The sequence below is a fragment of the Leiobunum rupestre genome, chromosome 1 (assembly GCF_980474605.1).
Source record: "Leiobunum rupestre chromosome 1, qqLeiRupe1.1.hap1, whole genome shotgun sequence".
NCBI lineage: Eukaryota > Metazoa > Arthropoda > Arachnida > Opiliones > Sclerosomatidae > Leiobunum > Leiobunum rupestre.
The window spans coordinates 70,849,928-70,874,658 of NC_143384.1; the positions used below are offsets into that span (position 1 = coordinate 70,849,928).

Below are 24,731 nucleotides of genomic sequence, written 5' to 3' on the forward strand. Positions count from 1 at the left end.
CCAAAGTAAATTAATGTAAAAATATTATTTTAAATTCGCAGTTAAAAGACCGACTTTAGCAAAGAAATGACTTGAGGTTATAAGGCAACTTGATGCGAGACCTGGTCCACACCAGGAAGACGCAATTTGCGGGGTTCATTTTGATCAGTCTGCTTATAGTGACAACGCGAATATAAGAGTACCCTCAGGTAAAATGCAGTGTCAACTTTGAAATTTTCTTTATTTAATGTTAAGACGTTCCCGGCTTGTGTACAAACGTACCAAAAATATATCACATAATAATACATTCATAAATGAGATCAAACTGAAAGAAAAATAATGTTGAGGAAAATTGCAACAAAAAGTGCAAAGTATATTTTGAAAAATAGTAAAGCACGGGGCAAAGGAATCCACAAATACAATTAAAATATAAACCAAATTACAAAACCTGGGGAAAATTAAATTAAAATAAAATGGAAAATTTCTAAATTAAGCTTATATTATGCAGGATTCAGGAAGAAGAGATAAATATCGCCAACATGATTTATGCTTAACATCGAAAGGCTTAATAATCCTACGGAATCATGAAGGGTTAATTTATCCATCTGAGAGTGTTGTTAAAATTCTTCAAATAAAGGAAAAATGCATAAGAAGCATTAAACTGGAAAATCAACCTTAAAAATTGAGTTGCTGGTTCAAAGGTGCCTCAACCATGATCATATTTGACCATGATGAAACACTTCTCTCAGATTTGAATGATCACATGTTTGACCAAGAGGTGGGTTTGAACTATATCATTTAAATTTCCCCGTCAATAAAGTAATAACTTTTATACCGACTTAAGACTCAGTAAAATAGCGAAGAATATTAATGAGAAGGTGAAAAGGGATTGCATTAGGAAAATACTAAATTAAAATTTTTCAAAGGCCAAAAGTTATGTTAGAATAATACAATATTTACTTTTTATTATAATCAGAATATTAAACGTTATTTTGAGTTTCTTCCCAGTAAATTAAATATCTAAATACAAATTACCGCTAAGATACACGTGAACACGCGCAAAAAAGTATATAAGCAGACGATATTTGCTAAATTATAGTTATTTGGAAAAGATAGAAGGCGCCTCCGCCGAATGATAAAGTTTACAATCAGTTGAAAATTGGTCCCGCGAAACCCCGATTTCTGAAGCCGTAATTGTATCTCTAGTTATATATTCCCAACTTTGATCACGCGCTGTTCACGCAACAGCGGCCAACACATTCGTCGAAATTCCGCGAGCAAGGATTTTCCCCCTATAAACTGTACTATAAAGTGTAGGAGTTCAGCGCCACGCTGGTTTTTCTATTGGCTTCAATGTAAAAACTATTCTAAAAATATAATCCGCTAGGGGCGCTCAAATCATACACATCTTTTGCTCATAGGTTAACACAGAAACGTCAACGAATGAGATGGCCGCTGTAGCGAGAGAGATCAAAGTTAACTGTGGTTATAGCTCAGTTCAGTTCAGTTCACTTTTCCACTCCGAATCATAGAAATAGAAATGAGACTAGAACCACGATCGGATTGGGGGAGATGTACCTGGTAGAACGGCGCCATTATAGTGGAATCGCGCATATCCGCGCCATCTAATAAACAAATTGAAACTAAATATGATCGATCGTTTTCGAAATTGTTGAGTTGTAAAATTATTTCAACAACATCATATAAGTTATAGGTGAGACACTTTTTTAAACGTTTTAAATATATTAGCCTTGAAATAAAATATGTTTAGAAAGCTTATGTCTAATTGCTTTCAAAACTCAACGTCAAACATGGTCTTGAAGTTCATTGAAAATGAATAACACTTATATTCCGAGATTATTATAAAATAATTCCTGTATAAATAAATACTGATATATGAAGAGAGCATTTTATTTCTTTCTGAAATAGGTTTTTACAGTACAAAAAAAACGCAATTTTTTATATTTTTAATTTTCCGCGGTTATGCTTCCCCTGTAGCAAATTAGAGTCGGGCCGACGTCGGCAAAAGGTACTAAACACTAAAGGGTCGAAATGTCCTAGGGGTAAAAGGGTCGGCCGACCGTCGGAAAGCTCTTGAATCTAGAGTACAGAGTTCTTGAGTTTCTTGGGGCTTAGTAAAAGCATAGACTAAAAAAGGTTTCACAAGGACATTTCGCGTGTGACCCCCCTTAGCTTTTTCCTCTATAACCGGCGGCGCGAGACCCCCCCGACTTCGTTAATTTGAATTTCAACAGAATCACATCTGATTTCTAAAACACGTGCTATTAAGAATAATATTTGAGTCCTTCGATGCTGTCACGTGTTTTGGTAAACTTTCACTAGTCTTTGGTTCGCACCAGCATTTTGATATACGTGGCGCCCTCCCGTGCTGAGACTTTACATGGTTTTAAATTCGTGCGCGAAATGTCCTTGTGAAACCTTTCTTAGTCTATGGTAAAAGTAACGATTAAATCTTCATTAATAATATCTTAGCCTAACATATTTAGCTATACGAATGTAACCTACTTGACCTGAGAGATTTTTAATAAGGAAACATTCTCAGATTGAATATATAATATTTTTCGAAAAAATATAATACGCATTGTAACCCGGCCACCCGAATTAATGGCTTCAAAAGTCGCTTGATGACTTAGGCCTAAGGTGGTGCCTTGGGTATTAGCCTAGCTGATTATTATTATTTTTATTATTATTAAATATTTCAATTTGTTTGATTAAATCGCCAAAGTTTCACAGTTTTGAGCGATTAATTGGCAAAGCGGGACCTTAAAACGACTCTTTGTGCTACAGGGGTAATAATTAAATGTAAGGTATATTTTAAGTCGGATAATGGTCGGCATACCGACCATAAATAGTCCCAAAAAAGGATTTACGGTTTTAGTGTCGAAAAACGTTCGTACGTTTTTAAGTCGGCATTTGGTGGCCGACTATAAAGCGACTTTTCGACCGTACCCCGACCCTAAAACGACTTCATGTGCTACAGCCCCTGTAGCAATTCAGGGTCAGGCCGACGTTGACAAAAAGTGTCGAGCCGCATGGTCGGTCGACCGTTGGCCGACCCTCCTTTTTCTGGTCGAAATGTCCTAGCCGCATCGGGAGTGGCCGACGGTCGACCGACAAATATTGTACGACTCTCAAATATTAATATTTTAGTCAAAATTGGATAGGCCGACCTTGACTGATTGACCCTAAACCGACTACCAAAAGGCACTGGACCAATTGCCTAACGGCATCGGGCCGACTTCCTTTTGGATATTTTATCTGACTGAAAAATGACCACGTAAAGTCGTAAATATAGCTTTGTATATATAGTTGGTGCAGTCCCATGAACGGGAGTGAAACCATGAGTAACTGATGGAGGCCGATTTTTCAGAGGCCACGGAAGTGGGTAATCACTTAACTACATAACCGTCAATTGGAAAGCTCTAGAATCTAGGGTTTGGAGTTCTGTATTTTCCTGGGGTTTAGAAAAAGTGTCAATTAAATCTTCATTAATAATATCTCACCTAACATATTTAATTATATGAATGAAACCTACTTGAGTTGAGAGATTTTTAAAAAAGCAAACATTTGCAGATTGAATATATGATCTTTTTGGAATAAATAGAGTACAGAAAAGAAGTTATTTAAAAAATATTTTAATTTGTTTTATTAAATCGCAAACTTTCACAGTTTTGCGCGATTAATTGGCCAATGTAATGTCGAATATAAGTCGGCCGTTGGTCGGGCTATAAATGTGTCATGTCTTTTTAAAGTCGGCGCTCAGACTCTAAATAGTTCCGATGATAAGACTTATTGAGTCGGCAAGTGGTCCAAAATGTTAGGTCACCATACCGACTTTAATAGCGACCGAAACCGTACTTACGAGGAACTAACTCAAAAACGTTTAGGTCTTTTACAGTCGGTATTTGGACCAGGACCCAAAAGCGACTTTTCGACCAAAGCCCAACCCTAAATCGACTCTTTGTGCTACAGGGGTACAACTATCAATCGTAATAATATATTTCTGATAGACTGGCATTGCATACAAAATTGTCCTTGGAAAAGGATTATTGTGGTAAGTTTTCTTCGAACTGCTTCTTTCTTTTGACTATCGTTGATGTATCTGCTGATTTGTCTTAATCTTATATTTGCAAGTATCCTATGGGGACTTTCCAATGGCCGCTGATAGCCACAGTCATAAATACAAGGGCTGATGTTGCAATTTCGTCAGTGGCTTAAGTTTACGAATCCGGAAAACTCATTTCCTGTCCATTCAGTATGTTTCTTGATTGTAGTTTCATCAATAGATAATGCCATAAGTGGATCATAATTCTCTCTAAGTAGACAAAACGCTATGATACCTATGACTAGAGTCTTTGTCGGGGTTGGTCTGGCTAGGGCTTCTAACGCTGATCTGGTGTCTGATGCTTTCACAGATGAACTGGATTATTTTTAATCCGATACCTTTAGCGGATAACAGATTTTTTACTCTAACGGCGGTACGCGGATACGCTTTTGCGGTTGTCTGACAAGCCTATATGACTTTCACGAGTTGATCTGTTTTTTAAATTGTATCTTTAACCCGCGATAACGGCGGATATACTTTTTTAGTATATCTTTATATTGACTTCTTGGAACTAAGCCATTTTTTTTGTTGCTATACAAAAATTTAAAAGAATAAAAAACATTCAACTAGATGTCGGAAAGTAGACATCATATAGACAGATATCTACGCGCTTATCAGAGAAAATACATGTAACTGCTTTCTATATCTCTGGCCTCGTCGGTTACCGAAACGAGATAACAAAACTAGATTGCCGCGGGTCAGATTAAAAAAGGAACAGGTAGCCAGTGAATTCAGGTTTTTTATCGGCGATATATCTTATATGATAAATAGTAATCAGATTGCCTTATTCAGATCATCGTTAGAAGCCGTAGGTCTGGCAGCCCTTTATAACCGCCCTATACTGTGTATCACCTCAACTTCACTCTGAATCTATACTGCCGAATGTAACGTTTCTTACATCTCTTATGGTACGATTCACGTCTGAAATGTGTCTCGAGGGCCGAGAGAGAGAAATTTTGGTGGTTGGCTCTTCGAATTCCCACCCCCCCCCCCCCCAAACCCTATACCATATTTGTGCAAGGTCAGTTTCAAATCCAAGGGTAGAGTTTTGTTCAATAAACGCCCCATTAGTTGCCGTTTTGACCACTCGGTGGCGCCTCCGCCGAAAAATTTTTATCTCTGGAGTTTGCTCTCTAAACAAGCTCTGACGTCACGAAACCCAGACTAAGATACCCGACCGAGACCCGGAATTTGTATACTTAGAGAGAATGATACACTTATGATAAGGCTTTTAAAAGTTGATGATCTGATAGGTGGGACCGATTTTGTTTATCCGTTCTCCTAGAGGGTTGGGATGTGGTAAACAAAGGTGTTTTCTCAAGAAATCATATGCTTACGGAGAATAAAATTGAACTGTCATATCAAAGCTTCGTAGTACAACTACTAAATTCGTATTAATTAAATTGAAATACGCCGAAATAATATTATATCGCACAGCCTTTTCCTCTTTAAAAATTCTTGAACATCTATACACGATAAGATCAGCAACGACTGTTTTTAGTGACGTCTACTGGTCAGCTCAGGATGCAGTGAAAACGTCACAGCGCCACGATGCGTTATTTTTGCGGAAATTTTGCGTTCTGGAAAAGCGGTTTCCGCAAAATTTCTGCCAGTGAAAACTAAGCTTAACTGAGGGTATTGAAGTTGGACCAAATCTTTCGTCTATATTCAATAAAAGCTTTCGTTTTCTCATTTCGTGAAGAGAGTTTTTTAAATTATTGGTATTCTGCGCTTGCTTAGTTACATGAAGTTGTTTCTCAGCAATCTAACTTTGTTTCTCTCAGTTTCCAGAGCCTTTTGGAGTGCAGCCCAGTGCATTGATGTTTGAGACGATTTATAATGAATAAATTTGTAATGAATAAATTTGAAATTCAAAATCCATCCATATACTGACTACAAATTTTAAATAGCATTAATCACGGAATATTAATTATTAGGATAACTTTTTTTTCTGTATATTCTTTATCTGAGGATGACACTTCTAACTCGGGAGTGTCGAAACCATAGAACCTTTCATCTTGGGCATCCAAAGACGTTTTTGGGAGTTTTAATGTTACCGTACTACAGTAGGTGCTAGATGTATATTATTAAAGGGAATATAACCTCAAGTTTTTTATGATTTTTTATGTAAGCAATTTTGGCGGGAAGTCACTAAACAGCGCCAAAAATATCTAAAGTCATAGGAGGGAGCGGGAAATGGTCGAAGTTTGGTGTTCCACACCTAAAACCTGAGGTTATATTCCCTGTAATCTCGAGTGTCTCCGAACTGACCAAATCATTATGTTAGCTGTAACTCCGCTATAAAATTGTTTTTGTATATACCTATATCACAAATATTATTAAACCATTAAAATTGTATACTTTTATCCCGGTTTTGTTGAATCTCAAGGGAAAATCCAATTTGAAACTTCACAAGCTTGTAGTAGCCCTCCGGCCAGCCCGTGTTTTCAAAACGCCGGCAGCGCCGTTGATATTAAGAGAGGCCTCTAAACGTGGGACGTCTTGTTTCTATTCCCTCAAGGACAAATTTTGGCGGCGCTTCCTCCATGTTTTGTCCTTGACGGATACTAAAGATGGATTCTCTATCGCGCATGACCCACCGACGGCGCTGCCATTTTTCGTCCTTCGCCTCATATCCTTCTAACATATAGGATCCTTGCTTCAACAATTTTCAGATTTATTGTAAAAAAAGTAATATTTCAAACTTCCAAAAAATGTACTCTATTTATGATAATAAAGACTATTACAAGTTACCGAAACTTCCTTAAAGTCTAAAAAGTTTGGTTCTGAAAAGCTGTAGTTGGTTTCTTACGTCTATTTCTAGTTCTTTCAGAACGGTGTGGTGGCGAAAAGGTTCTTAAAAATGCTTAAAGCAAGTGTCGGCTCAAAGTTACTTAGCTCTTTTTTCAACAGATGTCACTAGTGCCGACATCAAAACAAGACATTTAAGCTAGAACGGGGGCACTGCTTACCAGTTATAGACAGTCCCAACTGTTTGCTTTTTCACCACACTGCCGCCTGTGTGGGGCAACACAGGAAGACATCCGCTACATATTACTAGAATGCCCCGCGACTTCAACTGAAGATAGCTCTGAGTGGAGGGTAGTGCACACAGACACTGACATAAAACATATATTGGGACTTGACCTGGAACCCAACCAGACCTAGCACCCGCAGATGGTAGCCTCTATCCTCGGCCGTTGGCAAGTAAAGAAGCGGAATGCGCAAACTTAAACCTTGAGGGATACAACTCGCAATTAACACCTGTACATCATATGTTTTGTAATGTATCTAAACGAAAATCCAAAATTGTTAAAAAATGTTCAAAAATGTTAGAAAACTTTATATAAATTTTAAAATAATTTCTGAAATGATAGAGTATGCTATTTAATAATACTTTATTGTCAGGATAGAGAAAGTGAAATACACTTATTGGGCTCCTGAGTACGCACTTATATTACGTACACCAAGCATTCAAAAACAATATTAACATAAAACAAAATAATACAAAACAAGATTACCAACACAAGACAGAGATATAGATAAAAAAATAAACAAAAGGGGCAAGGGGTTGATGAGACGGGTAATAATACGGATAATAAGAAAACTAAGCGGAACAGTATAAATTATTATGTACAGACAACAACAGGTGAATCGGGGAAGCTAAAGAGATTGAGCGGTAAATAATACAACACACTATACAATAATATAAAAACTAATTCAGATATTGAAAAGGGTGTCTTAATGACAGCTCCAATAAAAACCTTTAAGCCTTTAAAGCAGCGATAACCCTCGTTAGCGACAGTAACGAGATAAAAAAGCTCACGGTAGGATGATATGTCGTTACGTTTTAGAGATAGAATACCAAATTTGCTACTCGCGTTCAATCCAACGAGAAACTCGTAACGACAAAAATATCTCGTTAGGAACCAGATAGAATCGAGCCCCAGTTCATCTGTGAAAGCATCAGACACCAGATCAGCGTTAGAAGCCCTAGGTTAGCCAAAAAGGTATGCCAAAATGTCTACTCATTCGTTTAAAAATTAAAACGGTTTCACACTCGACAATTTCGTGTTTTTCGTTGTAGTAAAATTTCCTACTACCCCTTTAAAACCGGTTTTTTATCTGGGTTCTTATGTTCGTTGAAAGCTTACATTTTAGGCCAAACTTTAACGCTCTCTAGCGCTTTTCCTATTCGTCGCGGAGGATCGCGACAAAGACAGTCAAACGTCTTTACTCAACCCCTATAACACCTCAAATTTATTGCACTGACTTCTGAAACACCCTGTATATTGGTAACCAGCCAATTTAAAGGCAGGTGAATATGGATATGCTGCATTTAAGCGCTAACGTACAAACTTTAAAAATCCCTTTTTTCAGATCTTATAATTAACCAAAAATTGCTAGAATGTAGTCCATAACAATCACAATATAATGATCAAAGCTTTGCATATTTTGCTTTACTTCTTTTATAAAAATTTACATAACATTTGTGTCTTAAAACTATGAAATATATGACAATTTTCCAGCTCAAGACGTTTTGTAAAAATATTAGTTATTGGGGGCAATGTACGTGCACTTTCACGGGTTATCCCTACTTTTTTACTAGAGCAGGTCTAATTTCGCTGTTAAACCCAATTCTTTAAGTACAAGAAACCCCTTTGAGGCTATCAAATAATGATTTTGGTCAAATATCTTATCTAATTTAAAAATATTTTGAGTAATCTGAGTTGTATTTGTAATTTTTAGTTCCACATCGATATATATGGACGGAATGTCGTTAAACGTTGTTTGTTTGTCGGCGTCGTGGAAAGCGACTACATGGTAGATGGAGCGGCGGAAAGTAATTCATTAATATAAATTAATTCCCTTGGCGGCACCGGGATTTGAACCCAGATAGCTGCTGGCCGCGTAATCTCCAAAACCGACGCCTTTACCACCCAAGCTACGCCGTCCTCTTGAACTAGAAATAATAACAGTGTTGCCAATGTTTGAAAGTTGAAATTCCCATGTCTGGATAATAAATTTCCCACAAATTCGCACACCCCTATTTCGCCCCGCCCCCAACGAAAACTCAACGGAAAACATGCCATAATTTTCAATTTTTTTAAAAATTTACTTTTTAAAATCAAATTTTATGCATTGATTGATTGTAGTATTAGGAGGCACCTCCTTTATATTATTTATAAAAACCAAAGATTCACGAAAATACACTGCTGTAGATAATTTCGGGTTTTCTATTGATAGTTAAATTAAAAAAACATAGGATAAATACCAGCAGACATGAAAATTCCCACAAAATCAAATTGGACCCCAAAAATTCCCACAATATGGGAAATTTCCCACGATATGGCAACACTGGATAATAAACGCTTAATAAAGCGTAAGCGTATTTATATGGCACGCCAAACCGGACAAAATTCGTTCACCATTCGCTATATTCATACTTTACCTCTTGTTATATTCATACTTGGTCTTACTATATTCATACTTGGTCTTGTTATATTCATACTTGGTCTTGCTATACTCATACTTGGTCTTGTTATATTCATACTTGGTCTTGTTATATTCATACTTGGTCTTGCTATACTCATACTTGGTCTTGCTATATTCATACTTGGTCTTGCTATATTCATACTTGGTCTTACTATATCTATACTTGGTTTCGTTATATTTATACTTTTTCTCTCTCTTATACATCGAGGTGTCTCACACTTCGACTCTCTCTCTCTACTCTAACTTGGTCGTTCACTATTCATACATCGCACCTCTCTCATACTTCGACTCTCTCTCTCTACTCTAACTTGGTCGTTCGCTATTCATACATCGCACCTCTCTCTCATACTTCGACTCTCTCTCTCTCTACTCTAACTTGGTCGTTCGCTATTCATACATCGCACCTCTCTCTCATACTTCATCTCTCTCTCTCTCTCTACCCATAGTTTCCTTAGCTTTCTCTCTAGCTACATACCGTCGAGCAATCAAATTCGAAGGTCGTCTGTCTCGAACTTTGTACCGCGCTTTTGACGCCGACTATATTTGGCCAAGTTAAGTGAGAACTTGACCAACAGCAAAACTATTCTGTCTCAGCCGTATTTTATTGTACAGGGTGTTTGGAAATAAAATTTCAAGAATGAGAATCTACGTGAGATCAGAACATTAGCAATTCGAGTGGCGTGACTTTTCCCCACTTTTGAAAGGTATTCTGCGATTTGCAATAATTTTGCAAGTAGGTGTATTGTAGTGATCGTACGGGGACACCGACCCCGACCCGGTATGTCGGGCATCCCCGGGTTTTCAACCCCGACCCGAGTATTAAACAATAATACTATGTTGTTGACAACATCTAGAGGATGTTCTTGGTTTCTGTTTAACTCTTTCATAATTTATAAACACCGTTAAAAAATTAGAATCATTAAAAAAATATACTATTAGTTAAATATTAACCTACATTCGGTTTAATTCAATGTTTTTTTAAATTTATTTAAAAATAATTGTTTTTTGTGGAATTTTCCTATCTGACTAACGTTAAATTTTTGTCGTAGCGAAAGCCTGGTGGTAAAATATATACACGGTAACAGGCGATTGACGGGGCCGCTAAAGCGCGGTACGCGCGATCGAAGTTGGCCGTGCCTCGATACGCTGTGGTTGCTAAGGGCTAAGTTTGGTAACTTCGTTGCGAACGAACATCGTGACCTCACTGAGATGAGATCCTGCAATGGGATCGCATCTGGGTGACATCACGATTTTAAAACGTTTTTCGACCGAAAACCCCATTCCCCGCCCCCATTTTCTATCGCTGTTTTGTTATACTATTCCCCTTACCAAATATTCAGTGGCGTAGCCAGGGGGGGACAGGGGCACGTGCCCCCCTCCGAAACGTATAGTTGTATGCACAATTTTTTAATTTTTTGTTTTACTTTTTTTCATTGTGTGCCCTCCCCGAAACCAAATCCTGGCTACGCTACAGCAAATATTATCCAAGTAACACTTTGAATCTTTGACCTTTGTATTACAAGGTGAATTCATATCTATATTTTAGTGATTTATAATCTTTATATTAGCAGAAGAAAACCGGTGGAAGCAGGCCCGTAGCCAGGATTTTTCAGTTGACGGTTAATCATTATCCATGTTTAAATTGATTTTTTCGTTAAAAAAATTTAAACAAAGAAATTTACCGGTTAATACTTCGGAAAATTATTAAAAAACATGTATTATTCGTAAAATTTGAGCTTTTTATCGAAAACTACGTCGTTTTTCCGATTAATTTTACAAATTTATCAAAAAATTAATCGGATAATACAGAAATATAAATTACTCGATCAAAACGTTTTACGAATAATTTTGAGAGCTTTATCTATTGAATAAAAGTTAACCATCCCCGACCTCTAGTTGAAGGGGGCACACTCAGTGGCGTTCTGAGGGTTTGTGGCGCTAGGTTCAAAATTTTTATAAGGCGCCAACCAACGTATGTCATACATAAAGTAAATTACGAACAAATAATCACTATCACACTACTACTTCTCTCAAACACTGCAAAAGTTGCAACGCTCACGGGCGAAAATTTGATGGGAATGCCAAATAATTTAAAACAAAATCAAATAGTAAAAATTTATGTTTTTGAGCGCTGCGCCCATGTTTGAAATTAATTTATTCAAAGACATTAAATATTTCCAAAAAGAAGACTTTAGAAGCCATAGAGCTATTCCCTAAAGGAGGTGCCGGGCGGAAAAGTGTTCAGCACCGACGCGGAATAGTATACACTCTTTTTCGCGGTATTTTCTAGGCGCGTCCATGTTTCGTTTTCCCCCTTTCATACTCATCCTCCATTACGGATACCTAAAGACTGGATGCTTGACTCCCCGCCGAGGGCAGAGGCAATGGCCGACGAGCGGGATGCAAGTAAGAGGGGTCAAATAAAGGCGCGAAAAAGAGTGTATTGCCCCGTTGAATCGCGAGTCAAAATATCCCGATGAACTTGCGCCCCCCCCCCCCCCCCCGATACGACGACCAATGGAGTGGTCCAAGGCCAAACTATCGCGGATGAAAGAGCCGAGGGCCCGAGACATTTCACAACCACCGCTTTAAACAGAGGCCTTTATTACAAGGTGGGTTAAAATGGCGACCCTCCCAGCAAACTTTGAATTTATGTAAAATACCAATAAGAAACTGCTATTTCGTTACACGACGTCTGAAACGCAGACGATTTTAAACCGAAAACACGAAACTAAGCGAGACAGGAAAGTCGTTTTCATATAATTTCAAATATTGCTGCGAGGGTCGACATTTTTACACCCCTTTTAATAAAGGCCTTTTCATTATTTGGTATTAAAGAATATTAATAAAAAACTTTGATCGATTCGTCGGTGCGAAAGGTAAACCCGAAAATTAACGTCATAATTTAGTCGAATCAAATAGTGGAAAATATCTTGCAAGGTCGTTTGACGTCGACTTCGCACTTTAAATTACACATAGTCAGCCTAAAAAATTGCCTCTATCCGGAAAACTGTAGGTGTTTGAGAACAAATAATCGAAGGTAGATATCAGCTCAGACTAAATATGTGACGCCCGCCGGTCGCGATAAAATGTCTGAGTCATTATTGCAAAAATACATTTTTAATGTTGAATGGGTTTTTTTAGCCTGAGGGGCTCCTCTCGAACTCTTGGCACTGGCCCCTGGCCCAACGGGTTCAATGGGAAAGACAGCACTGCATTAGCAGTTCCCAGGAAGAAAAATTTCGTTGAAAAACCGTTAAAAAACAGTTGATGAGTAGCTGATAATTAAAGTAAACGTTATTGACTCGTTGATCATGTCCGGCTAAGGAACGCGCTAAAAAACGGTTGATAAAACGTTTCTAAAAACTAAATTCTAACCAATTTTGAACGTTTATTAGAGCAACGAAAAAAAAACGTTATTTTCGGAACGTTTTTTAAGCTATTTTAAAACCATTATATTAAGGTTTAAATTGATTTAATATCGGGTACATTATACAAATAAGCTCTATATTCAGGTACTCTAGAGGTCGGCAGTCAATTAATTTTTATCCATGAATAAAATAAGCTCGGCTATATTTAAATAATATTTATTTAAATAACCAATATATTGGTTATAGTTGAATAAAACTTGTAAAATGTTTAAATAATCGAAAGTGAATAAGCCTATTTTTTAAATAAAACAAACAATTATTTAAATAAATACCACTTTTATTCCAATAAATGCTTGGTTGCGTAAAAAACATAATTAAATAAGTTAAAATGATATTCTTTTTACCAACGTTTTTTAAATAAATCGGAAAATTTGTGGATAATGAATAAACAATTCCGAACACTAATTATTTTAAGACCAGGGGTTAAACAAATGTAATTAATTAATCTAAGCCTTGCAAAAAAAGTTGAAAACTTGTATTTGGTTTTAAATTTTTAATAGCTCAGTCTATTTCGTATATAGCCAAATCCAATGACCCAATAATAAGCGATGTCTCATAGTGTTTATGTTTAATCAGTTAGTTTCTAAAAACGTTTTTGTCTTTTTCTAGTATTAAAACCATATTATAGAACTTTTAGTTTTATAAACATTTAAAAAACGTTTTTCTCGAAAACATGCTTATATTAAAACGTAAGGAAAACAATATTTAATCGTTTATTTGTTAATATAAGGTGAATTATCGTGACGTCATCATTACTGTTGTGGAAGGCTAGTGTCATTCCCCTTTCCCCATTACTATCTACCTTAGAGCAATAGCCGCCATCTTCTCGTGAATACCACGTATTATTTATATCATTATTAGATGTTATATGTATTATCTTCATAATACTAACGGATAGAAGATATTAACTATAGAAATAAACAAATTGTTTATGAAGCTTAATATTTTATTTTGAATCAATCACTGTAAGTTTAATTTCACATTAGTGTTTGCCTTAACGTATATAGAAAAGTACTTGAAATTGAAATACTTGAGCCTAGGTGGCGCTGCAACATTAATGAAAATGTTGATGCCAAGAAAAACGGAGTTATCATTTACAAGTATCTGTTTTAATTTAAGAATAAGGATGTTTAATAGTTTTCAGTTGTAAATTCGAAAACTATAAAAGAAAATAAAAGAAAATAAAGATAACTTCCGAAAATATGATAAATGTTTTGAAAAATAATCGTTTTTTTTTCTATATATAAATAATATAATATTTATAAATTGAAACGGTATTACAACGTATATAACTCTCATTAAATATAACGTTGAATAGAGTTGAAAGTATGCACCTAATATCAACGTTGATATTAAGTTAAGAAATAACTTGTCATTGCTACCAGGGTCAGACTACAGCGCTACGGTTTAATTGACTTTTGAACGACGCAGAATACCCTTCAAAAGTGAGGAATTTTAATTTCAATTTCTTTCAAAAGTAATTATTTACTTATGGAAATTTAATTCCCAAACACCCTGTACAATAAAATACGGCTGAGACAGAATAGTTTTGCTGTTGGTCAAGTTCTCACTTAAATTGGCCAAATATAGTCGGCGTCAAAAGCGCGCGGTACAAAGTTCGAGACAGACGACCTTCGAATTTGATAGCTCGACGGTATGTAGCTAGAGAGAAAGCTAAGGAAACTAGGGTAGAGAGAGAGAGTCGAAGTATGAGAGAGAGGTGCGATGTATGAATAGCGAATGACCAAGTTAGAGTAGAGAGAGAGACGAAGTATGAGAGAGAGGTGCGATGTATGAATAGCGAACGACCAAGTTAGAGTAGAGAGAGAGACGAAGTATGAGAGAGAGGTGCGATGTATGAATAGCGAACGACCAAGTTAGAGTAGAGAGAGAGAGATGAAGTATGAGAGAGAGGTACGATGTATGAATAGCGAACGACCAAGTTAGAGTAGAGAGAGAGAGTCGAAGTATGAGAGAGGTGCGATGTATGAATAGTGAACGACAAAGTTAGAGTAGAGAGAGAGAGACGAAGTATGAGAGAGAGGTGCGATGTATGAATAGCGAACGACCAAGTTAGAGTAGAGAGAGAGAGACGAAGTATGAGAGAGAGGTGCGATGTATGAATAGCGAACGACCAAGTTAGAGTAGAGAGAGAGAGATGAAGTATGAGAGAGAGAGGTACGATGTATGAATAGCGAACGACCAAGTTAGAGTAGAGAGAGAGAGTCGAAGTATGAGAGAGAGGTGCGATGTATGAATAGTGAACGACCAAGTTAGAGTAGAGAGAGAGAGACGAAGTATGAGAGAGAGGTGCGATGTATGAATAGCGAACGACCAAGTTAGAGTAGAGAGAGAGAGACGAAGTATGAGAGAGAGGTGCGATGTATGAATAGCGAACGACCAAGTTAGAGTAGAGAGAGAGAGAGATGAAGTATGAGAGAGAGGTACGATGTATGAATAGCGAACGACCAAGTTAGAGTAGAGAGAGAGAGTCGAAGTATGAGAGAGAGGTGCGATGTATGAATAGTGAACGACCAAGTTAGAGTAGAGAGAGAGAGTCGAAGTATGAGAGAGAGGTGCGATGTATGAATAGCGAACGACCAAGTTAGAGTAGAGAGAGAGAGACGAAGTATGAGAGAGAGGTGCGATGTATGAATAGCGAACGACCAAGTTAGAGTAGAGAGAGAGAGACGAAGTATGAGAGAGAGGTGCGATGTATGAATAGCGAACGACCAAGTTAGAGTAGAGAGAGAGAGTCGAAGTATGAGAGAGAGGTGCGATGTATGAATAGTGAACGACCAAGTTAGAGTAGAGAGAGAGAGAGTCGAAGTGTGAGAGACCTCGATGTATACGAGAGAGAAAAAGTATAAATATAACGAAACCAAGTTATAGTAAGACCAAGTATGAATACAACACGACCAAGTATGAATATAGCAAGACCAAGTATGAATATAGCAAGACCAAGTATGAATGTAACAAGACCAAGTATGAATATAACAAGACCAAGTATGAGTATATTAAGAGGTAAAGTATGAATATAACAAGACCAAGTATGAGTATAGCAAGACCAAGTATGAATATAACAAGACCAAGTATGAGTATATTAAGAGGTAAAGTATGAATATAACAAGACCAAGTATGAGTATAGCAAGAGGTAAAGTATGAATATAGCGAGTGGTAGACGAATTTTGTCCGGTTTGGCGTGCCATATATTTATTATCTCTGCTTGAACACTTTTTATTTCGTGCCTGCCCTATAGGGGGGGGGGGGGGGGCGCATTTCTTCCATGGGGGGTGGAACGAAATTTTGCGTTTACTCAATAGCGGTACAAGTAGATTGTTAGCTAGTAGTGCCCGTAAAGGCGGGAGAGAACCGTTCGACATTGCAGCAGAGAGCATATTATTTATTAATTAATTATTAATATTATATGATCTCTGATTGCAGAGACGTCTACAGGCAGGGAACGTCCCTGCTGCGGGTAACCTCTCTGAGAGAGATGTGGCGGAGAAAACTGGAAATCAGTCACCTCGTCTGCGGTCTCAAAGGTCAGAAGTAATAAATAAGTGTGGCCCATAAATACATTCCTGCAATAATATGATTCATGCAGTTGTTAATAATCCATGTTAAATATCAGCTCTAAGAAAATACCAATTTAGTCACCGAGATAATATAAAATTCGAGAATGACATATTCTATTAATTTCTGTTCTGCAAAATTACATTAATGGGTTTCTTTTTTATGAATTTCCGAATGTACATGACTTTTGGTGCCTAAACTACCCAAATGTTTGATATAAATTTCCTAAAATAAACACATTTGAATCCCAGTTTAAGAATTGCTTTAAATCATAATTTAATCATAACTAATTTCAATAATTTAAAAGAATTATGTTTGTCATGTTTTCCTTACCTATTTCACCTTTGATACTTTCCGTCTATCAAACGGTAGGAAATCAAATGGCCTCAACAGCTTTTGTATTGGTTTGACTGAGATCCTTTTCTAACATGCATGGCTTGTTATTTTTATATCTCTAAAACTATTTGTCCTAGGAGAAAACTAAAACCCCCACTGGATTCCTGACGTCGGAAACCTGTGCCACTAATATGTTTCGATTTAATTGTTTTTTTTTAAGTGCTTAATCATTAGTTTAAAGAAATGCGATTTTTTTGGCGACGCTCTTAGGAAATTCCCGTTTCGTGGTACCTTCTACTTGGGGAGCGGCAACGGGGGAGACGGTCGATTCTCAGAGAAGGGAGAGAGAGGAGAGAACAATTAGGAAACAAAAATAAAAAGAGTGGAATTTCATATTTTTTACAATATTTTTGGGAATACTACTGAAATTAAATATTATTATAAATAATTATAAGTGAAAAATTCCGCAATTCCAAAATTCTTAGTAATGTTTTGGTAACGAGATGGCGTTGGGATCCCAAAATGAATTAAAATGACAAGATAATGAATTCGAGAAATGTAAATAATATTATTCGGGGAATTTAAGTAATATTATTCGAGGAATTTAAGTAATATTATTCGAGGAATTTAAGTAATATTATTCGAGGAATTTAAGTAATATTATTCGAGGAATTTAAGTAATATTATTCGAGGAATTTAAGTAATAATATTCGAGGAATTTAAGTAATATTATTCGAGGAATTTAAGTAATATTATTCGAGGAATTTAAGTAATATTATTCGAGGAATTTAAGTAATATTATTCGAGGAATTTAAGTAATATTATTTGAGGAATTTAAGTAATATTATTCGAGGAATTTAAGTAATATTATTCGGGGAATTTAAGTAATATTATTCGATGAATTTAAGTAATATTATTCGAGGAATTTAAGTAATATTATTCGAGGAATTTAAGTAATATTATTTGAGGAATTTAAGTAATATTATTCGAGGAATTTAAGTAATATTATTCGAGGAATTTAAGTAATATTATTCGAGGAATTTAAGTAATATTATTTGAGGAATTTAAGTAATATTATTCGGGGAATTTAAGTAATATAAATTATTTGATATAAAGAGCAGAGAAGATGTTCAAAATGAAATTGAAATTAAAATGAAAAAATTTAATAAGAGATACATGCGGAAGCGAGATTCGAACTCACGCCTGTTAGCTTTAAGCGTACTCTCTTCGCTGTGTGATTGGTTCAAAAAGCAAAATACGTATATGTACAAAAGCGCCCAAGTCTTAATGATTAATTGAGAACGAAATAGCCAGAAATAACAAAATTACAATTACATACAGGGCAAATCGCTAATTATTTTATTGCAAAAACTCAATTTGCAACTAGATTTTGTATTATTTATGAATGATCTTTAATTTTGACTAGAAACTAAACCCGTTTTGTCTGAATGCTCGTATTTTCTCAACGTCGTTCGGACATATTTTTATATTTCATTTCTAGCCGGGAAGCCGAAAAACGCATGCGCGCAGTGGTGAAACGAATGTACTTCAACCTGTGTTGCCACGTCAATTTGCCGTTGTGTAGAGCTCTTGATGATCTACACAACGCAAACTAAGAGGAATTTCCCCCCCTTGGCTTCGTTTTTTCGCGTTCCCAATCATACCAGATCACACACCCACACATGGACGACACAAGCCTATAATGAGTGACTCGTATACTAAAGTACACGATTCATAAAAATCTAGTAACGTCGTTTATTTTAGTTTCAGATTTGTCCGTCCTTGCATATACGCTTAGCTGTCGCTTCATTTTAATGATAATTTCGATAATTCTCTTAACTTTCGTTTTACTTCATTAAAAGGATACCCCAGTTCAACTAAACAAGGTAATAAAATTTAAGCCAAGTTAAAACACTAAATACGCTTCAAATTTCAAACTAAAATACTTCGTTAAGTCTTCGCTGTTCTAAACAGTGTTTTCATATGAAACCAATTTGGTTTCACCTAAATAAATATTATTACGTTCCATTTAATCTTTTTTCTCCTTCTGAAAAAGGGACATACATTATACAAAAACCAGTTCTACGAACTGAAAAAACATTGTTTATTCTTGTAAGAAGGGACAGACATTAAAATAAATTTAGAATTCATGTTTTTACGAAACATTATAACAAAAAAATTTACACAATTTTCTGAAATTCTCACAATGTGAGAATGAAAATTATAAAAAATAAAACTTTTAAAGTTTTAGACCATTCTTTTTGGTCGACTTCGACTACGGAGTGACGTAGACAAGAGCGATTTTCGAATAATTATTTTTCCACTCTTTAATTTTGTATATAATCTCTTAACGTTTATAGTTTATTCTGGATAAACTTTTCGTACATTTTTTTGTTATGATGTTTCGTAAAAACATGAATTCTAAATTTATTTTAATATCTGTCCATTCTAAGCTTAGCCATAACACTTACAAGAATAAACACTGTTTTTTCAGTTCGTAGAACTGGTTTTTGTATAATTGAATATTTGATTAGACAAAAATGAATGATCTTATGGGATTTTCAACTTGTGACAAAATTTCCAATACTATCATAAATTTTAAAGTATTCAGTGATTTCAGTCTCACGTTCAACTAAAGGTGAAAGTGGTATTCTCTTTTCCACATTATTTGTGAATTGAATATTTTTAATAATGGAAGTTGAAACATTAGGCCTTGGACGCGGTAAATCTCTGCCGCTAGCCTCACATTGGATTAAGAAAATTCAACACCAGTACACCACACACACTCCTATATCCCGTCTCCCTTAACAATTTCCCTATCATTATACCCCGACAGAATATTTATCTTTTTTTATTACATTTATTTTGTAGAAGTTTAGGATCCGATTTGTCGGTAAGCACGGAGACTTCGCTTTCCTCGGCCATTTTCGCGACTAAAGAATGCATGGATTTTGCGTAAAAACCGCGAGAGGCGCATTTATACAAAATAAATTCGGCAAATATGGTTCTGCTTTTTTACAGAGGGAAAGGCTATGGCAGATAGCGCATGCGCAGTCGTTCTTTTTATCTATAAGATAATTTACCCCCTGCATGGTCATTTGCGATGCCCTTTAATCTAGAAATATAGAGAAAATTCGTCTGCTTAAATTTCGTTTCACGAAAACATGACTGGTTAAGTTAAATGCTATTTAATGACTTTAAAAGTCGCTTGTTGATTTAGGCCTAAGGTGGTGCCTTGGGTATTAGCCTAGCTGATTATTATTATTATGAAATAAATTTGAAAAATGAGTCATATATTGATGACCTCACCACCGGTCGCCATCTTAGAAACTAAACAAATAAATAACCTTTAACCTTTAACTACTCCCTTCTTACTTCAACTAATTTTTTTCGTCAAGATAGAATTGGAGTAAAATGACGTCATAGGGCTACACTTTTTAACCTGCTCAAAATACACAGAACAGGCGGAAAAAAACCACCTAATGTATCTCGATTTTGTTTTATACAAAATAAAATGCTTCGTATAAAAGAAATTATTTAGAAATTTCCTGCTGCTTTTCCGTTGAAAATACAACTCGGTTATTTAGCATTGTCAAATTTTGCATACAGGATTGTGAATCTGAAAGTGATTTCAGAACTCAGAAACGAATTTTGTGGTTTCAGAGAATGATTTTCGCCCTTATTTCGAGATTTTCCAGTTGATTTCGAGATTTCTAAAATATTTTTTCTATAGTGTGTACGGGATTTGTACCAATGCGTAAGCATTGTAAATCTCTACCAATCGGACCAATATATTAAGTGGCCGATTGAATATTTGCGTCAAATAGTTGTTTTCAACGCCTCTGTGTTCCAGAAATGGTGGAAAGCATAAAGAAAATTGCCACTTTGGGCGGAGATTTAACGTTCGAAGAAAGAAACCTTTTCTCAGTGGCCTACAAAGGCGCCTTAGGACCGAGGAAACAGTCGTGGAAGGCTATTCATTCTCTTGAACAGGAGTACATAGGAACCGAAACCGGCCTTCAATTCATTAGGCAATATGGACTACAGGTACTGCACAACGGTTTTATTTCTTCTCGTCCAATCAAGAATGCATGTATTCATAATGAGGGAAGATGACTACGTGCAGACGATTGTTAGCGTTGCTCCTAATTCCTCTTCGGCTCTAACAGTAAGCTCCGCCTCTTCAAAGTCAATCAAATCAGTCCGGGATCTCATTGGGAGCTCTTCGGTTTCCTCTTTCCATAAAAAATTCTTGGGGTTAACGGTAATAGTGAGTGGAGGGAGCTGTTGGCTAGCTTGGCATGAAGGACCTAAGGTGGTGTCTTGGCTATTAGCCTAGCTGATTTTTTATTTATTTGGTTCCGACTTCCAACGCGATTGAAGCGCCCGCTGGTGACGTTTTCTCTCCCCAATAATGGCCGTCGATCGTCTCAACATTGTCATTTTCTCGGAATATACATTATTTGTCTAGTTATGGAGTAAAAGTAAGGAGTCATACTGTAAAAACCTATTACAGCGGCGAGAATTGGAAGGGGGGGCTGACTAAACCAACAGCAGGAGCGTCACATCCAATGCCGGATAACCGAAGACGCTAACAAGGAGACTACCCGAGGTGTTACACACCCATTTTGTTCAAACTCGGGTGATTGGTAGACCTTCATGTAACTTGAAAAATACTAAAGGGATTTTATTCAATGGGCAACGGTTTTGCCATGGCAACCAAAAATGTTTTTGACAACATAAAATGGAAATTTCCCATTGAAAATAACATCCGGGATTTTGACCGATTCCAAGGGTCCCCCCTGTGAAAAAATTTCAAATACCAAAATTATAAAAAATTTATAAAAATTTACGAAAAAAATCAAAATTGATCACATTTTTGATCAATTTTTAATTTTTTTCACAGGAGAGGGGGGGACCCTTGGAAGCGGTCAAAATCCCATGTTATTTTCAATGGGAAAATTTCCATTTTATGTTGTCAAAAACATTTTTGGTTGCCATGGCAAAACCGTTGCCCATTGAATAGAATCCCTTTAGGATTTTTCAAGTAACATGAAGTAACATGAAGGTCTACCAATCCCCCGAGTTTGAACAAAATCGGTGCGTAACACCTCGGGTAGTCTCCTTGTAAGTAAGCAGCAGCTTAGGGCCTCCACGCTGGAAGGGACCTCAAAATGTTTTATTTTATTAAGTTTCCAAAGGTCCAAAAGGTTAAGATAAAACAATTGACCGTACTACAAATCTGTACCAGCTTGTTGTCCAATTTTCCGTGACTCTATTAATCTCGTTCAGAAAATTAATCTTGCAATACGAGGCTACTATCTCCCATAAAATAAATCGGGCTACAGAAACCGAAAAATACAATTTGTTTGGTGCCTCAAACTACTCTCCAGCTTAGGGCCTCAACGGAGGTGAATCCGACCCTGGTCACATCACGTGCCAAATGCTTCGCTGTTTATGTCAGTCCCCATTCTCCCGCTTACATCAAGATGACGCCTTAAAATGGTTCTACCTATTCTCAATAGTCAAATGTGTTAAAATTTCGTATTTCCAAAACTATATACCAGATTGAAACCGAATTGAAAGATATATGCAGAGATGTACTCGACGTTTTGGAGACACACTTAATCCCAACAAATACACTTCATGAAGAATTTGAGGTTTTCTATTATAAAATGTAAATTCTATTTCGTAAATTTTGGTTTCTTTTGGTAGTTTTCGGTTATTTTTGGCCTCAGGCAAGGAGATTATTACCGGTATTTGGCAGAGTTTGACACAACTAATGACGAACAAGAAGTGGCGAAGAAGGCCTTGGTAGCGTACGAAAGAGCTACTGACAAAGCGAAGGAGTTACTACTACCCGTGCATCCCATTCGTTTAGACCTAGCTCTTAATTTCTCAATCTTTTACTACGAAATATTGAACTCCCAAGAGCGAGCTTATGACCATGCCAGTGATGCCTTTGAGAGCGCCTTAGCAGAACTTGACGGGGTGTCTGAAGATTTATACCGTGAATCTACTGTCATCATGGAAATGTTGCGAGATAAATTAAAATTATGGAGTCAAGGTAACTATGTTATCTACTGTTCCTATCTAGACCGAAATCCTCAGAAACAAAAGTCATTAGTGATAATTTCTTTTGAATAATTTCATGGGAACTGGGATTTGCGAAGTGTCGTTGTCCAAAGGGAGAACTAAGATTTGCGAAGTGTCGTTGTCCAAAGGGAGAACTGAGATTTGCGAAGTGTCGTTGTCCAAAGGGAGAACTGGGATTTGCGAAGTGTCGTTGTCCAAAGGGAGAACTGGGATTTGCGAAGTGTCGTTGTCCAAAGGGAGAACTAAGATTTGCGAAGTGTCGTTGTCCAAAGGGAGAACTGAGATTTGCGAAGTGTCGTTGTCCAAAGGGAGAACTGGGATTTGCGAAGTGTCGTTGTCCAAAGGGAGAACTGGGATTTGCGAAGTGTCGTTGTCCAAAGGGAGAACTAAGATTTGCGAAGTGTCGTTGTCCAAAGGGAGAACTGAGATTTGCGAAGTGTCGTTGTCCAAAGGGAGAACTGGGATTTGCGAAGTGTCGTTGTCCAAAGGGAGAACTGGGATTTGCGAAGTGTCGTGGTCCAAAGGGAGAACTGAGATTTGCGAAGTGTCGTGGTCCAAAGGGAGAACTGAGATTTGCGAAGTGTCGTGGTCCAAAGGGAGAACTGGGATTTGCGAAGTGTCGTGGTCCAAAGGGAGAACTGGGATTTGCGAAGTGTCGTGGTCCAAAGGGAGAACTGGGTTTTGCGAAGTGTCGTGGTCCAAAGGGAGAACTGGGATTTGCGAAGTGTCGTGGTCCAAAGGGAGAACTGGGATTTGCGAAGTGTCGTGGTCCAAAGGGAGAACTGGGATTTGCGAAGTGTCGTGGTCCAAAGGGAGAACTGGGATTTGCGAAGTGTCGTGGTCCAAAGGGAGAACTGGGATTTGCGAAGTGTCGTGGTCCAAAGGGAGAACTGGGATTTGCGAAGTGTCGTGGTCCAAAGGGAGAACTGGGATTTGCGAAGTGTCGTTGTCCAAAGGGAGAACTGGGATTTGCGAAGTGTCGTGGTCCAAAGGGAGAACTGGGATTTGCGAAGTGTCGTGGTCCAAAGGGGAAACTGGGATTAGTGAATAGTTTTCTAGTCCAAATGGGGAACTGCGATTAACGAAACGTTTTGTAGTCTAAAGGGGGACTTTGATTGGTTGATATTTTCGTTTTTGAAAAGCAAAAAATTTTAATAATATTTCTTTAAACAGAGTAAAATCAAGTTCAAATGTACTTTTTAAGAACTTGGTGATGACGAGGATCAAGATGGGCCTTAAGTACTGTACCGCAGCTCATTGGTTTTGACAATATATTAATCCAGTTGTGACTGTTCAGCCTTTATAACCTCTGTATTTTGGTCTCGTAAATATAGCTTTCAGATTTTGATCATTCAGTCGTTGTATTATATTATTAAGGTTAAGTAAATAAGTAATATACTCGAGCCCTAAGACAATTTATTCATTGATTATTTGTGGGTTAAATGAATAGTGATGAGTGAAGCTAAATAAAATCGAGTTGATTGTACAAGATCAATATTGGCAATCACTTTTCAAACTTTAAATCTATCTTATTAGTAAAAAGCGATCTCGACTGGTGCTTCTGTCACTGTCGACGTAGACAAGGAAGGGATTTAGCTTTGACTGTAATAAATACCATACTCCCCTCGGGCCCCCTCGTTATACGAACAGAGGAAATAATTAAGTTAGATCAGATATCAGGTTATCCACAT

General features: G+C 36.9%; 1 protein-coding gene across 1 annotated transcript; it reads left to right on the forward strand.

Moving 5' to 3' along the window:
- Positions 1-20,799: 20,799 nt before the first annotated feature.
- Positions 20,800-24,270, forward strand: LOC149966244 (14-3-3 protein epsilon-like). The gene is made up of 4 exons (XM_090171185.1): positions 20,800-20,991; positions 22,512-22,621; positions 22,683-23,011; positions 24,214-24,270. The coding sequence occupies exons 1-4, from the start codon at positions 20,800-20,802 to the stop codon at positions 24,216-24,218; spliced, it is 636 nt and encodes a 211-aa protein (XP_090027311.1). The 3' UTR covers positions 24,219-24,270.
- The last annotated feature ends 461 nt before the right edge of the window (positions 24,271-24,731 follow it).